General features: G+C 40.5%; 1 protein-coding gene across 12 annotated transcripts in view; it reads right to left on the reverse strand.

Moving 5' to 3' along the window:
• Positions 1 to 15759, reverse strand: part of erc1b (ELKS/RAB6-interacting/CAST family member 1b) — a 385708-nt gene that overhangs the window by 189973 nt on the left and 179976 nt on the right. For all 12 annotated transcript variants that reach the window (XM_049475044.1, XM_049475045.1, XM_049475043.1 and 9 more), the window contains one exon: positions 5139 to 5270. In XM_049475044.1, coding sequence (XP_049331001.1) covers positions 5139 to 5270 — 132 coding nt within the window. The remainder of the gene's footprint in view (positions 1 to 5138; positions 5271 to 15759) is intronic.

The raw sequence follows: 15759 nt of genomic DNA on the forward strand, positions 1-15759 counted from the left end.
TAGAGAGACTGAACTCAATCCAACACGTGTGCTGCAAAACCTGAACAACACGAGGACTGCAATTACAGGAAATTGAAAGCAGAGCTAAACAGTGTGTTGGTGTGTGTGTGTGTGTTGGTGTGTGTGTATAGGCAGGAGAAAGAGTGTGAAAGGGCAATTCAAAGACGTAGTTGAGATGAGGGAATGTGTGTGCGTGAGCTGTAAGAAAGATCTGGAAAGTGAAAAAGACCTTTATTTAACCAGGCAGGTTAATTAAGGACTAAGTGGAGGTGGAGTCAGAGTGTACAGATGTGTATATCAATTTTCATTATGTATTTAACAGTGTAGTGCAGTCACTCAAGACCAAGACAGTATATTGACACAGAAAATGCACAGTTATTTCATTATTACATTAACTTGCACTAACGGTCAAAAAATACCCTCGTTTTTTACCTTTAAAGCTCTTCAGGTCCAGTCGAATACTGGACATGCTATATAATCCAGTATACAACAATTTGCTGTAAAATGAACTAAAACCTGAAAAAGGGCCAACAACAGACAAACTGTCCCGTACACTGTGCTACAATTTATTGATGATCGGATCAAAAGAAATACTTGAAATAAACAAAATGACCTGAAAAACTCTTTTTACATCGAGAGGTATTTTCTCTCTCCTGTAAAGCTGCTGTTTTGGAGATACTTGTTTTTTTTTTCATTTGACAGTGATAATATATTATATAGATGTATTACAAACTGAAAAATGTACTTTAATAATGTAAAAACTAAATATTTGTATATTTTAAAAGCACATTTTGAAAATAATCTGAAAAAAAAAAAAAATAACACGTGATGACGATTTGGCATGCCCCTCCCCCAGCCATTAGGAGACCAATCAGGGCAAATTACGTATCAGTGTTTTCGACTGAGGGTGGACTATTGGTTGAAATAGGTGTCAATCACTTTTGTGACGCTGGAGAAAGGCTATGACCTGATTTGATTGGACACCCGTGAACACCCACGTGATCCAGCGCTCACGCCATTGTATCAAGAAAAGTAGTGGTTTGTAGACAGATAAAAACCACAGAATCTAGAAGATGACATCCTTAGCTTTGTATTCACGTACAACTTTAAGTAAAAACATTACATTGTGTGGTCGCTGGGAGCTTGAGAATATTACGTTTCAGCTGCGCTAAAAAATTAACGGATGTTTGTACGGAGGAGTGAGCAGGAGAATAAAGGACTTTATGGATATTTTATCTGCGGTTCAGTGCTGTATTGTGGATGCTGTGATAGTAAGTGAATTTTCTATAATATAATCTGATGTTATTTTATACACTAATAATATTTTATAAGGCTATTTTGTTGGGGAGGCGTGTTCCCCCTGTAAACAATGTGAAAAAACAGGCTGTTTTCAGTTGGAGATTTCTGGCGACTGGTTTCATGTAGATGGTTGTAAATTTGCATGCAGGTAGTTAAAGTAGTACTAAAGAATATGAGTTGGTTAGTTGGTCGGTGTGTTTAGAAGTTTTGACGCTTTTAAGCATTCTAATTTACATAGTCAGAAAATAATCTGAAAAAAAATAATACTTTTTTTTTTTTTTGCAAACAATTTATTGGTTAACAGCTTCTAAATGGTAAGTAGCAATTGACATAAACTGATCTTTAAAAAAATAAGCCTTTGTCTTTCATCGTAATTTCAAGATTTAGCCAAATAGTTATGAGTACTGTTTCCTACATCTTCAAAAGACGCTTAGAAACTGGAGAAAACTGGTAGAGGAAGACGTTTGGCTGACCCACATGGAAACAGCAGCTTTAGCAGCAATAACGTCTGCAGCACTGCTACTGGACAATTAAAAAAATAAAAATAGGGGTGTTCTAAAGCTTCTGCTGCTGCTGGTTTATACATTTTATACATTGATGAAGTTCATAAGGCTTCAGAACACCTACTTCTTAGGACTATAGTCAATAGCCATAGCCATAGCACTTTCTGAGGTGATCTTGTGATCTCCAAAACCAGTTACAGTACAAGAATCTCTTCAGACAGTGACAGTAGAAGCGTCTGTAAAGATTTCCTGTGTCGGCTCGAGGGTGTGCGTCACTGAAGCTAGCACAGGTGTGTTGACGCTAATGACTTCAGAGACCGAACCTGCTTGAAGCTCAGTGACGGAGGGGCTTCAGGAACAGAGCTCCAGAGGGTGGCAGTCAACCCGTCCAGCACTTTCTCTCTTCAACTTGCAGAGGAGCCAACCAGGCTTAGCGGCGGCGCTGGCTCCCACCAAAACCCGGCACTAATTAACCTCGCGGGGATCGGAGCGGAGGTCCACCCAGCCCGAGCCAGGAGAAAAGGGGGACTCAGAGCGTGACATGTTCATGAGCCTCAGACCCTCTGCAGGCTGAAACCCGGCCAGCCGTTCAGGGCATTCCACTTTCTCTTTTTTTGGAGACGGAAAGAAGGAAAGTGAGAGGGAAGGTCTTTATATGGGAGAGGACAAACCATTAAGAACGGGCTTCAGGCCCGGAGAGGAGAGTTTTGGCTGGAGAGCGAGCTGAACGCTCATTCCAGGTACGAGGGGAGGGGGGAAATAGGCAGGGGCTTGTTGCTCCATGTTATTTAATGCAGACTGACTGACTGACTGTTTGTACTGTCCAGTGGAGGGAAGACTCATTATTCGGCGAGGGCTATTTGATTTGAGTTTGATGCTATCTCCAGCGCTGCGGGTCAGTCTGCACACACAGCTGCATTGTGGTTTAATCTCCTTAAACCCTTGTGTGGTGTTCGGGTCTGTGGGACCCGTTTTCATTTTTCATCAAATGATACTAAAAAAATATTTTTTCTAACTCAAACTCATTGGCATTGACTCATTTTTTGTGAAAAACATATATCAAAACACATTTTCGATAAACACACACTGTACACCCCCTCCCCCCACACACACACACACACACATTTATATTACATACAGTATGTTTGGCCAAGGGCTAATAAACATTGCTTCATTTGTAAATTTGAAACTAAACAAATGTTCTACTCATATCTTGAGTTTAATTCATTTTCTTTTACATTTAAAAAAATAAAAAACTAATAAAAAAAGAGTAGCACTTTTTAAAAGAAATGTAACATAAGAAAGGTAAAGGGTAAATATTAACCATGTAAGCTGTTTATATTGCTTGCAATTTAGGTGAAGCGAGCATGTGTAAAGCACTTTAATGTAGAATTGCTTAATTTTGCTGAATTAAATACAAGTAACAAAGTAAACGAGTAACAAAAATATGAACACCACACAAGAGTTAATGCTGAATGCACACACACACACACACACACACAGAAAACCTGCCTGTGCTGTACACAAACGAGACATTCCTTGAGCATGTGTGTGTGTGTGTGTGTGTGTGTGTATGTGCATGCGGCTGCACACGCGCATGTGTGTGTGTAGGCTATTCCGTGTGGCCGGCCTAAATCAGAACAAGATTTTTATTTCTGCACACAGGCCACGCCGGAGTTATTTATTTTCCAAATGAAGACTGACTGGAGACGCAAACACACACCAGGCGCATGCCACATGAACCTTCTCCTCCGGCCTCGCACTGGCAGGACGATGTGGGCCTGGCATTTCGCTGGGCGCTTGGCATGAGGGTGAGTGCTGGCGTGGTGATGCGCTGTGACAGGGCAGCCATGACACTATACCAGCCTTGGAGATGAGGCTGGCATTGTGTGTAAGAGCACAGTACAAAAACCCACTGGAATCATAAATGATAAATGATAAATTGAAATACAGACATAAAAAGTCTGAAAAGAGTCTTTAAACAAAAAGAAAGGACTGATGTACCCAATGGCTAAGTTTCTGTGAGTGTTTTTATGAACCAATCTGCAATATTATACCTTCCCATCACAAATACACTAATCATCCACTACACCACAAGCTCTTCACACTGGTCATCAGTAGTCATCAGGTAGGCACCTACCTGCCTTCATCAATATTTCTCTGAATTAGGCCCACAATATCTCCAGAATCTCAGAAGTAAATTCTGGCATCCCATAATCTCAAAATGCTCTTCTCTACCCCCAAAGCGCCCATCTCAATCCCCAAAACGCCCATCTCTTAACACAAAACCCCCATCTCTTAACCCAAAACCCCCATCTCTACCCCCAAAATGCACATCTCTTAACCCAAAACCCCCACCTCTACCCCCAAAATGCCCATCTCTTAACCCAAAACCCCCATCTCTACCCCCAAAATGCCCATCTCTTAACCCAAAACCCCCATCTCTACCCCCAAAATGCCCATCTCTACCCATAAAACACCCTTATCTACCACCCAAAGCACCCATCTCTAACCTTAAAGCACCCATCTCTACCTCCAAAACACCCATCTAACTCCCGAAAACGCCCATCTCTTAACCCAAAACCCCCATCTCTACCCCCAATGGCCCTCTTAACCCCCAATGGCCATCTCTACACAATGGCCAATGGCCATTTCAACACCCAAACCTATCTCCAGACCCAACACCCATCTCTGCACCCAACGCCCATCTCTGCACCCAACGCCCATCTCTGCACCCAACGCCAATCTCTACCCCCAACGCCTATCTCCACACCTGATGCCCGTCTCTACCCCCAACACGCCAATCTCAGCCCCCAACGCCCAACTTTATACTGAACACCCATCTCTACACCCATTGCCTCTATCTTTCTCTCTCAGTATCCATAATGAATATTCTTTTCCTCGATCATGATTGGCCATAATCTTTGATCACCTGCATCATAAGTCCATTTTATGTGATAATATTTTATGTGCATTGTCTTGTTTTGCAGTGTAACACACATATACAGTAAGATCACTCTTATTGTTGAGTTAAATAAGAAGTTCAGTAAACCTGCACAGAAATAGTAGAAACATTCAGTGACTTTTTTCAACTTGACACACAAAAACACTACTTTCACTACTTTCCCTACAGCAGCGCTGAAATCCTCCAATCCCAGCAGCTCTCAGCACGGCAGAGCTCAGCAGTAGATCTCATTAAACTCCTCAGATAACTACCAGCGTTTTCTCAGGGGTGAATCTGGAGGGCTAGTTTGATTGCGGTCTGAACGCTCTATCATCGATCATCATGAGTCAGCGCTGTAAGTGATGTGTGTTAAATCTGTGTGGCATTCTGACCTGTTTTTCAGCATGTGTGCGTGCAGCTTCTTCCTGCGCGAGCACCATCTCTCTCTCCGCTGTGATCTGAACGCTCTCGCGCAGCGCCTCCTCCAGTTCCTCGATACGCTCGTCCTTCTGCTTCAGAGAGTCCTGGAGAACAAAAGAGGGGACAAATGTGAGAAAAGTGAGACTTTTACAAATTATTAATAAAGAAACAGTAAAAATCAGCATATAAAGATTTTATTACAAGTGTGGAGGATTTTTATTGATCCGTTCAAAAAACTAAATCTTAACAAGTGAAAAAATCTAATTTTAAGGCAATAAATCTTCTGTTTTGTTACTGAGCATTGTGTAATTTAGGAATAATGATTTCAATCAGTCTTACTTCGAATTTTCGCCTTATTTTAAGTCAATTTAAATCAAATTTAAATCAAGTTGTTTTCATTTTTCTGTCAAATTTAATCTAAAATTTGTGATTTTTGCTTAATTTAAGATTTAATTATCTTTTTTTTTTTTTTTTTTAATCTGTGACTAAATGTGCTTATTTTAAGAAATCTTATCAAGAAAAAATTGCTTATGACTTTGGCGGGTTGTTTGATTAATATAAGAAAAAAAAAATCTCAATTTACATATATTTAGAATGTTTTTATAGATATTTATTTATTTATATTTTTTTTATAGAGTGCAAAAGGCGTAAAACAGGCCAAATTGACATGCTATGCTACATTAAAGCAGCATTTTGCAATTTTCTCCTTTTTTGGCTTCCTCTACAGCCTAAAAGTCTACAGTTAATTCTCTATAAAACTCTATATCAATGAAATGCATTTGGATTAAAGTAGTTTAGCAATGTTATATGTAAGTTTTTTTTTTATTGCACATTATTAGAGACTACAAATAATTGTGAATATTTTATTTTAAGGCAAAAAAAAAACTACATAAAACAACGTAGTGTTGTTTCAACATGTACATGTAGTTAAAGAGCAGGTAGCTCTGGAACAGCAGGTCACCACAGTTCAGTGCAGAGCATCAGGTGCAGTTTTAAAGTTTCTGTTAAGAGCTTTTTAGCTATAATAATTAAGTCCAGGCCAGGCCATTCATTTCAGTGCAGTGAGTCACACGCCCACAGCCTGCTCCCGACAGTGTTCATTCAGGTGACTCAACCCAGAACCATTACACGCAGCACACATCAGGAAAGAGATGTCACTCCTGCTGTAAATGGTTTTCTCAGGTTATTCATAAAGAAGGTCATGTTCCAGGTATGTCACTCAGCAGCAGATGGAGGGTCGTGACAAACAAGGTCAAATTTATGTGACACAAAACTACAGAGTGTCCAGAGTTTTACGGCTGGTAGAGCTGCATGATATTGGAAAAAAATGTACATTGCAAATGTTCTTTTTTCGACTATATATATATCCATCAAGAGCCGAGACAGAGCCATGAACTGAAGAAACCCATGGAAAACAGCAAGACAACAGTAATCGGCCCTTTAATAAGGCAATTAAATGGCTTTTTAAAAGGTAAATAAGTTTTTATTCGATTAAAAGCGTGAATTCAGCTGTAACTGGAAATATCTGCATTGTAAAACTGTGCTGGACTGAGGTGCACAGCTTTCAACATGTACCCAACCAGCCTGTCACTCACACAGACACAGAGACAGCACTGTGTATCTACTTCTTGTGTCAAGAATCAAAACATTTCAACATGACGTGTTTGATTTAATGTTCTGTGATGTGATTATTGCACATGCATCGTACATTGTGATGACAATGTTTAAACGATGTATCATGCAGCTCTAGTGGCTAGTCTTCAGAAGTGTTGGCCTGTAGCTTAGATAACTCAGAACATGGCAGCACGACTCGTCTTCAATCTTTCGAAGTTCCTTCCTACATTCCTTCCACTGGCTTTTTGGTGCTGGCCTATAAAGCTAAAATCGGACCAGCTCCTTCCTACTTACTTGATGGCAATGATGGTCAAAGCCAGATCTGTACTAAGAGCTCTTAGAGCTTCAGGTAGAGCTCGGCTTGACCTCAAAACCAACAGAAAACCAAAATCCAGACTTTTCTCTGTCCTAGGACCAACTTCCACTAGTTGAACCAATGTCCACTGGGCGTCAGAAGGGATGAGTAATATTATTTGGAGCATTTAACTGCCAGGATACAATTTTTTTATGTATTTATTTTTTACAAGCTGTCCACAACCCGCCCAGAATGTGTTGGCGACCCACTTTTGGGTTTTGACCCACCAGTTGAAAATCTCTGTGCTAGGATGTCCACACAAAATCTGTACATGTTGGCAGGTCTGGATTTTCTCATGTCTGATCTCTTGAAAATGTTATAAAATGACAATTTTGACTAGAACATCAGACTAGAAGAGTCTGTAGCCAAAAAAAAAAAAGTCTCCACCTGGATTTAAGTAAGTAAATGATGTGGTGTTGGTTGATGTTGCAGTTGGTCTGCAGGTTTAGGTTCAGCAACAGTGTGTGCTGAAAGAATGAGGTCAGCTGACTACCTGAATATACTGAATATAGACCAGATTATTCCATCAATGGATTTTTTCTGCATATTCCAAGATAAGACAATGTCAGGATTCATGGGGCTGGAATTGTGAAAGAGTTCAGGGTTCAGGGAGCATGAGATCATCATTTATCATTTTCACACATGGATTGAGATTGAGAGAGAGTTCACCACAGAGTCCAGATCTTAATCTCATTGAGAATCTTTGGGATGTGCTGGATGGAGAAGAGCTGCTTTGTGCAGTGGTCAGACTCTACCATCATCAATGCTGCTGCAAGATCTTGAAAAAATTATCCAGCAACACTGGATTAAACAATGCCACAGTGAATGCGTCAAAGCTGCAATCAATCAAAGTTAAAGACGGTCCAACGAAATATTAGAGATTGTGACCTTTGAAGGTCTTGAATAAGCAGAGCTGAATAATGGAATAGACTTGAATTCAGGTCCCTCCTCTTCCATGTCCATCCTCATTTCTCTTGTTTTAAAGCTGCTGCAAAGGCCTGACGTGCATGGCAGTCTTCTGGCTCACTGTAATGACCTCTGCAATCCATACTCCAAACTCTGACATGCATAACTGTGCGCACACACACACTTATATACACACTCAATCACACACACATCCACTTCGCTCACACATTCTCCAGTAATCAAAGCGGTCTAGAGTGTGGAAGATTTTTTCCCGAAGCCCAAACTGTTGCTCTCGCCGCTGAAGCCCTGTTGAGACCACGTAGACAATATCAGACAGAGGACTCATCTTCCTGTGGAACACCATACTGCAAACCGCAAGCGCTCTCTCAGTTTATTTGCTTTCTTTTTTGGTTGTTCGTTTTATGAGCCTGTATCTCAGACACTCCAAGTCATGGCTCAGAGGAAAAACCCGCCTGTACCAACCCAAACACAACTGTTCTCAAACTGAGGTCAGAACTTACTGGAAGTTGCAGATACTGGGAGTTGAGAGGTGCGACCGTGCAAACATTTTGTTGAAAGAGAAAAGCTTAAAAAGAGCATTTTTTGATCTTATATTCAGTACAGGCCTAAGTTTGGACACACCTTTTTCAATGCGTTTTCTTTATTTTCATGAATATTTCCATTGTAGATTCTCACTAAAGGCATTAAAACTATGAGTGAACACATGTGGAGTTTTATGTACTTAACAAAAAATGAGCTGAACCTCCACAGTCACCGGACCTGAACCCAATCCAGATTTGAGGTTTGGGGTGAGTTGGAGCACAGAGTGAAGAAGGCAAAGGGGCAACAAGTGCTAATAAACACCTCTGGGAACTCCTTCCTTCCTTCAAGACTGTTGGAAAACTTTTCATTTCAGGTGAACACCGCTTGAAGCTCATTGAGAGAAGGATGCCAAGAGTGTGTAATCAAAGCAGTAATCAGAGCAAAGGGGGGCTCTTTTTGAAGAAACTAGAATATAAAACATGTTTTCAGTTGTTTCATGTTTTTTCGTTAAGTACATAAAACTCCACATGTGTTCATTCATAGTTTTGATGCCTTCAGTGAGAATCTACAATGTAAATAGTCCTGAAAATAAAGAAAACGCATTGAAAAAAAGAGGTGTATGTTCATCTCCCCATATTCAACCCCTCTTACCCCACTCAACCAAGAGCTCTTCTTTCTCCAGGCACTTCACCGCAATCACTTTGGTTTGATTTAAAGCGACAGTAATCCTTTTCGTTCCGTCAATATCTCATTACGGTAATGCTCTCCGTGCCAAAACCACACGGGTGATAGAAAGAGACACCTCAGGGAGGCCCAAATTAAAGCCACATGCCTGAGCACTGGGACCAAAAAAGAATAAGGGACGCAACTTGCTCGGGGAATGCAACCACCACCACGCCAATTTGAAGATGAGCAGAAAAACACAGCTTTCCCACAGTAAAACCCCACATCCGTTTGTAACTCGTCAGAGTTTCCAACACAGTAGTTATCTTTTAAGACTCATCCATTAAACGAACAACCAAAAGAATGCTAATGTGGCTAACTATAAATGAAAGATACTGAAAACCATTTAGTAGCATGACCTCAACGAATGCTTCAGAGCAGTATCTAATAAAAAAGAAAACACACAGTCCTAAAAAAAATAATGGTACTATAGATTGTTCTTTGGGGAAGAACCATTGAACATTGGAATCCATACAGAACCATGTGTGTAATACAGAGAATACAGTACAAGAGCCCTAAGAAACCGAAACCAAAGAAGATTCTGTGAAGGTTCTTCAGGAAGCAAATGCTACATTATCAATGCTTTACCTCGACCAATCTCCAGTTTGACCTCTAGACTTGACCTCTACTTACACACTTAATTTGCTGCTTACAGATGCTGCCACTCCTTTTTTGCCCCCTGACAAAACCAGTTTCATTCCACCTAGTTCTCATACATGTATAGCAGGATCTGCAAGGGTTCAGATGTTTCAAGACCCAGGTTGACCATGGCGCCAACATTAAAGGCTTTATCTTACAACCATTGGTATATATTGGCTTGCTAAGTTTTATTTTCCATTTATACTTGCCTCAAGAATCTTTAGGTAAAATCATTACTTGACGTTAAGGTTCTTTATGTATTTAAAGAGTCACTGAACCCTAAAACATATTTTTTTAATTAATAGCTGAAATGTGTTACTTTGAAGTAATGAAACATATCAGTCCTGCTTAAAATCTTTATAAACATATCATAACCTTTAAAAAAACACTTTTATTGTGGTAATTTCTGCCTCTAGAGCGCCCTCTTAGGTTCAAATGTGCTATAGATGTGGATGATGTTTTTTTGTGTACCAATCAGCTCTCCCTCCTGCCCCGCCTCTAAACCCATACATCACATTGAGAACGGGCGGAAACTAAAGTCACCCTGAGCGCGACAGAGAGACAGGGGAGGGAAGTAAACAAAAGCTCACCAGAGAAGCGTTTTATTATTATTCTTTCTTCATTATCGTTCATTATAGTTCATTATACAACAGTTAGTTCCGACCTATCAATCTGATTGGGTGAGAAGTGTTCTAGCCGTGATGATATTTCGTGATAACATCACGGCCTTCTCACACTAAACTTGTATCTCTCCGCCGACGCGTTGCCGAGTAACGGCGTATATACACAGGACACCCGCAGCAGCGTTAGCTTAGCACAGACTAGCGCTCAGCCGTGGCACGCCCGCAGCGCTGGCTCGTCTTTCGTGGAAAAAAGGGAACGAAAATCGCTCGGTTAATACCGTCTTACAGCCAGAACGCTAACCAGCCAGGCTAGGCTAGGCTAAGCTAATGCTGAGCTAAAGCAAGCTACGCTAACCTAACCACAGTCCAGCCAACTAGCTAAAACCAACACCACCCAGCAAAACAAGCAGAAATGCTAAAATTTGCGGCTTTAACCTGAAGACGACTCCACGGAGCAGGAGAGGAGAGTATTAGCGTTATTTCACGCTCCTAACGTTACCATCTTCACTATTCCCAATTTTGATTTCAAGCTAACTTTCGTGGTGTTAGTCTGCCTGAACCATACACTGTTTGTAGTTAAGTTGTGGTGGAACTACTTTTTGGCGGAAGGCTCAGTCCATATTAAAGCATATTCAAACTGAATTTCTTAAAGTTCTTTGATTTATTTTCTTTATATATTTAGTAAAAAAAAGAAACTGTTGTATAAAAGCAGTAGAACACTCGAGGTTGTGTGTTATCACAAATAACATCACGGCTGTGATGATCTACTGTACTCGCCTTCGGCTCGTGCCTGCGACCAAATCACAGCCGTGATGTTATTTCGCGATAACACACTCCCTCTCGTGTTCTATTGCTTAATTATAACAATCTCACGGGCCAGATGAGATGTTTCATCCATTAAAGTATTATCTAAAAGCAGTTTTATTTCTAAGAGTGCATGTTTACTGTGTAATAAGCTGCAGAAACTTTATATAAGAGACGGAAAAGTTCTTAAGAATGAGTTCAAGCTACAGATTATTTTACAAAAGTTGTACATAACATAAAATTCCAAGGTCCGAGGTTTTGATTTGGGATTAACTGTGCATTAAACGCATTCAAGATGAGGGAACAAGAAAAGCTGAGGAGTTTATCTGCACTGATTTTACACAGCAAAGCTTTTCTAGCGTATTTGAAAATGGTTACACTCTGTTATCCTACAAGGAGACTGGAACAAAATGAAAACACGATTTTTCATCATCCCGTGTCCCTCAGGGCTTACAGTATGACATAGCACACATGTGGCACAGAGCAGCCAGATTTCTCAGCAGGAGGAGGAGGACACTTCTGCAGCGCACAAGAAAGAGAAGAGTCACAAATGTTTACAGAGGAAGCGGAAAAGAGCAGCAGGAGCCGGCCCTTCCTGGCTGGAGAAAGTGCGAGCGCGGCCAAAACGCGGCTACATCAAACGCAACCACCCCACAAACAGGCGCAATAAAAACGCCTTGGAAGTCTATTAGAGACAGGAGTGTTGGGCCGGAGCGTACGGATGTAATTCCCACCACTCCACCCCCCCCCTCCCCACCCCCATCATCTGATCCACGCCTGCTGCTGCTGGTTTGAGTTCCTCCGCTGTGCCGAGCCCGCGGCTCCAACACGGCCTGCGAGGTCTGGAAGCTCCGCCAGCCAGACCTGGCTTCAGTTTCTCTTCTTTACAAACGGAAACAACAAATAAAACATCAATGAGCCCTGAGGGCATTTCCTCTAGTTCACATTTCCACTGGAACCGTTGCAATCTTTGTTCTGATGTACACAAGCCAGACCGGGTTGTTTGTACACCGGCTCAAAAAGAATTACTTTTTTTATTTTGTTTTTTAACCAAGCTACTGAAGATCCATCATCCAGTGGGGTTCAGATCCAACTCTAATAAAACCTCAACCAGCCAATCAGGGACTTCTGAAGGCAACAACTGAAAAACTGCTAAATTAGAACAACCAAGAAGAACATCAATCGCCACCAAAGCCCAGGCAAACAGAGGTCGTTTCTCAACACGTCAATAGTGTTGTTCCAAGAGCTGCTTTCCTAACAAATAAATCATAAACCATATATCCGTATACAAAGCTCTAGAAACAACACACCATAATGAGACACCACTTAAAAATGATGAGTTTCTTTGATTTAACCAAATTAAAAACCTTTGAAATACATTTAAAAGAAAGATAGATGATCACAAACAATCAAACCACCAAACTGAACTGCTTGAATTGTTGCACCAGGAGTAAAGGCATAAACGTATCCAAAACCAGTGTGTAAGACTGGTGGAGGAAAAGAACATGATGCCAAGTTGCTTGAAAATTGTGATTAAAAACCACCAAATTATTCCACCAAATATTGAATTTTGAATTCTTAACACTTTAGTGTTTAGTGTTTAGGGTTGTGTGTCTAAACATATTAAAATATTCATCTTCAGAATTGAGGCATCAATGTAATCCACTATGCTATGCAAGGACATGTCTATTATAATTGAATGTGAAACATCTAGAATACCAGTCAATAGAACCACCGTGAAACAAGGCTGTGTTTTGCAATCTCTACTAAACATTAAGCCTGGTTTATATTAATGTTGTCTACGCCATTGCCTGTGCGAGCGCCCTATGCAGCTGCCACCCTGCAGTTTAAACCACGAAGGCGGGAACGTGTGGGCGGCTCAGAGGACCAATCACAGCTGCTGCATGTCCTCGTCGTATAGCTTTGATTTCTGGCCTTAAACATTGAGGCATTTCACAATTCCCCAGCCTAGAGGAGGCTACTCTCCTGAGCAGAGGCGAACAGCAGTGTGATCGTCTGAGTACATATTGCTGGAGAACAGAGCAAAAAAACATTATTATCAAAGCATCTCTGCACTCAAACTCTGCCCTCAGCACACAGGCGAGTGGGATGGTTTCAAAGGCCTCTGTTTATGTACATGTGGCTACGAAAAAAAAAAAGACGAGAGAGAAAGTCCCAAATAGCCTGAGGCAACGGGATGAGAGAGGCAGCATGAGAGAGAGGCAAAAGGACTGAGATGATGTTAAAAAGGCGAGACTAAACTAACAGATCTGGTGCTGATGGGGGAAGAAGAAGTCTCCTACCATGCCTAGTTTCTCTGATTTTGCTATTTATAGGTTTATGTTTGAGTAAAATTAACATTGCTGTTTAATTCTATAAACTGAATAGTCATTTAGTGCATTTATTTGCCGGAAATGAGAAATGGCTGAAATAACAACAAAAAAAAGATGCAGAGCTTTCAGACCTCAAATAATGCAAAGAAAACAAGTTCATATTCATAAAGAGTTTTAAGAGTTCAGAAATCAATATTTGCGTAATTTTTTACTTTTCTGACCTTTAATAAAAGTGTTAGTTGTGGCCATTTCCGCCTCCACAGCGCCCTCTCAGGTTCAACTGTGCTATAGACGAGGATGATGCATCCGTGTACTTTAATACTTGGTCACTCACAATATGCAAATGAGTTAATCAATAATACCGCTCTCATGGTGACGTCCAACCATACGTGTATCACCACCATCAGAGCTACACTGCTCAGCCCAATCAGCGCTCCCTGCTGTCCCGGCTCTAAACCCATACATCAGCCAGTGCCCCTCTCAAACTACTCTTATTTACCAATTTTGTAGCATTTTTTTTTATTATTAGAGCTGAAGGTGGAGTCAGCTAAAACCATGGGGATAAGTTACTCTTTTGAACCATTTTACTTGCAAAATATGAAAAAAAAGAACCGCCCTTGCAGTACTCATGACCACAGATTAAAAATCACTGCCCTAGGACATGCAACATGAAAAAATATTACATATAACTCTGGAAAAAATTAAGAGAGCACTTTCGTTTCTGAATCAGTTTCTCCAATTTTGCTATTTACAGGTTTATATTTGAGTAAAATTAACATTTGTTGTTCTATTTTATATACTACGGACATTTCTCTCAGATTCCAAATACAAATATTGTCATTTAGAGCATTTATTTGCAGAAAATGAGAAATGGCTCAAATAACAAAAAAAGATGCGGAGCTTTCAGACCTCAAATAATGCAAAGAAAACATGCTAAATAATAATAAAGTTTTAAGAGTTTAGAAATCAATATTTAGTGGAATAACCCTGGTTTTTAATCACAGTTTTCATGCATCTTGGCATCATGTTCTCCTCCACCAGTCTTACACACTATTTTTTTGCTTGCGAAATTTTGGTGTACAGCCCCCTTTTGCAGTACCCATGTCCACAGATTGAAAACCACTGCTCTAGCACATGCAACAAGGAAAATTACAACATAACAGACTAATAAAAATGCAATGTGAACCAAATGAACCAGAAAAATACATTTAAAACATTCCACAGTTTTGTCTTCAGTGAACTCTAGGTTACTAAAAACATTAAGAAGGACGGAGCTCCTCCTAGTCCAGAGAGAGTCAGTGTTTTCTGCTTTGTGTCTGCAGACTTCCTCAACCCCAGCGCTTTGGAGTGTCAGTCACATGGCTGGCGTCTGATCCCTCCCGCGTGACCCGCTCACACTTGTAAGGTGATGAGAGGGAGAATCAGTGCTTTCATGTATGAAGTGTTCTTCAATTCTCTTTTCCCCTTTTTTATCCTCTTACTCTGTCGGGTTGTCCTCCCCACTACACCTTTCTCTGTGTGTTGAAGGTTACTACCCTGCTCCGGTTTCTGAATGCCCCTCAGTGAGTCAAACAAGTGTCTGGATATTTCAAATCTGTGAAAATCGGAAATACTTGATCTTGCTTCTTGAGATGGACAACCACTTCTTCTGCTAGTGTACTGCTAATTCCTTAGTGTTCCATCAACATTAAAGCATCCACACACATTTAAACGGTGATTTTTTTTTTGAGGTAATATTTCATTTGAGGTAATTAGCCTAATGTTTTTTAGATCAGTTTTTTCAAGCACATGCCGTATTCCAAGTCATACTTGAGTGATTATTTTTACATTTTCACAAAATTCTCAATATTCTTAATTTTAAAAATAGTCTCTCCTAATAGTTTCTCCTATTTCATTTCAGCTCGTTTTCATTTCGGCTTCACATCGTTCAATAAATAAAACCCCTATCCAGATTAATCTCTCCATTCAGATAGAGTGAATCTGATTGTGATTGGACGTCACACACACACACACACACAATCCAGCAAGAACATAGCAGATGTATGTAGCCTAG

The sequence above is a fragment of the Astyanax mexicanus genome, chromosome 2 (assembly GCF_023375975.1).
Source record: "Astyanax mexicanus isolate ESR-SI-001 chromosome 2, AstMex3_surface, whole genome shotgun sequence".
Lineage (NCBI taxonomy): Eukaryota > Metazoa > Chordata > Actinopteri > Characiformes > Acestrorhamphidae > Astyanax > Astyanax mexicanus.